The sequence below is a fragment of the Eimeria mitis genome, genomic scaffold (assembly GCF_000499745.2).
Source record: "Eimeria mitis Houghton genomic scaffold, Emh_scaff8362, whole genome shotgun sequence".
Taxonomy (NCBI): Eukaryota; Apicomplexa; class Conoidasida; order Eucoccidiorida; family Eimeriidae; genus Eimeria; species Eimeria mitis.
The window spans coordinates 1,693-2,062 of NW_013576152.1; the positions used below are offsets into that span (position 1 = coordinate 1,693).

Below are 370 nucleotides of genomic sequence, written 5' to 3' on the forward strand. Positions count from 1 at the left end.
TCTAGCTAGCTAGCTAGCTATCTGCTCACCAATGAGTGCCCTGAGGTGGTTGCGGCCATAGAAAGCAGCTGCATGCGAAGGCTGCAGCAGCCTATCGAGGAGAGCAGCAACAGGAACAGCAACAATAGAGAACACCGCCAGCAGCAACCGGACCAGTGGTGCCATCAGCTGCAGCAGCAGCAGCAACAACCACAAACCCTAAACCCTAGACACTATAAACCCTAAACCCTAAACCCTAAACACCCACACCTCTACACCCCTATACTCTAATTCCTACATCCCCTACCACCCCCTAAACCCTAGAACCCCTATCAACCCTATAAACATATATATATATATATATATATATATATATACACATACATATATA

The 370-nt window shown here is 46.5% G+C and overlaps 1 protein-coding gene across 1 annotated transcript in view; it reads right to left on the reverse strand.

Moving 5' to 3' along the window:
- The window catches only part of EMH_0094750 (uncharacterized protein), a gene marked incomplete at both ends in the record, with an annotated part of 602 nt that extends 528 nt beyond the window's left edge, over window positions 1-74 (reverse strand). The window contains one exon of the mRNA XM_013502132.1: window positions 30-74. Coding sequence (XP_013357586.1) covers window positions 30-74 — 45 coding nt within the window. The remainder of the gene's footprint in view (window positions 1-29) is intronic.
- Window positions 75-370: the final 296 nt, after the last annotated feature.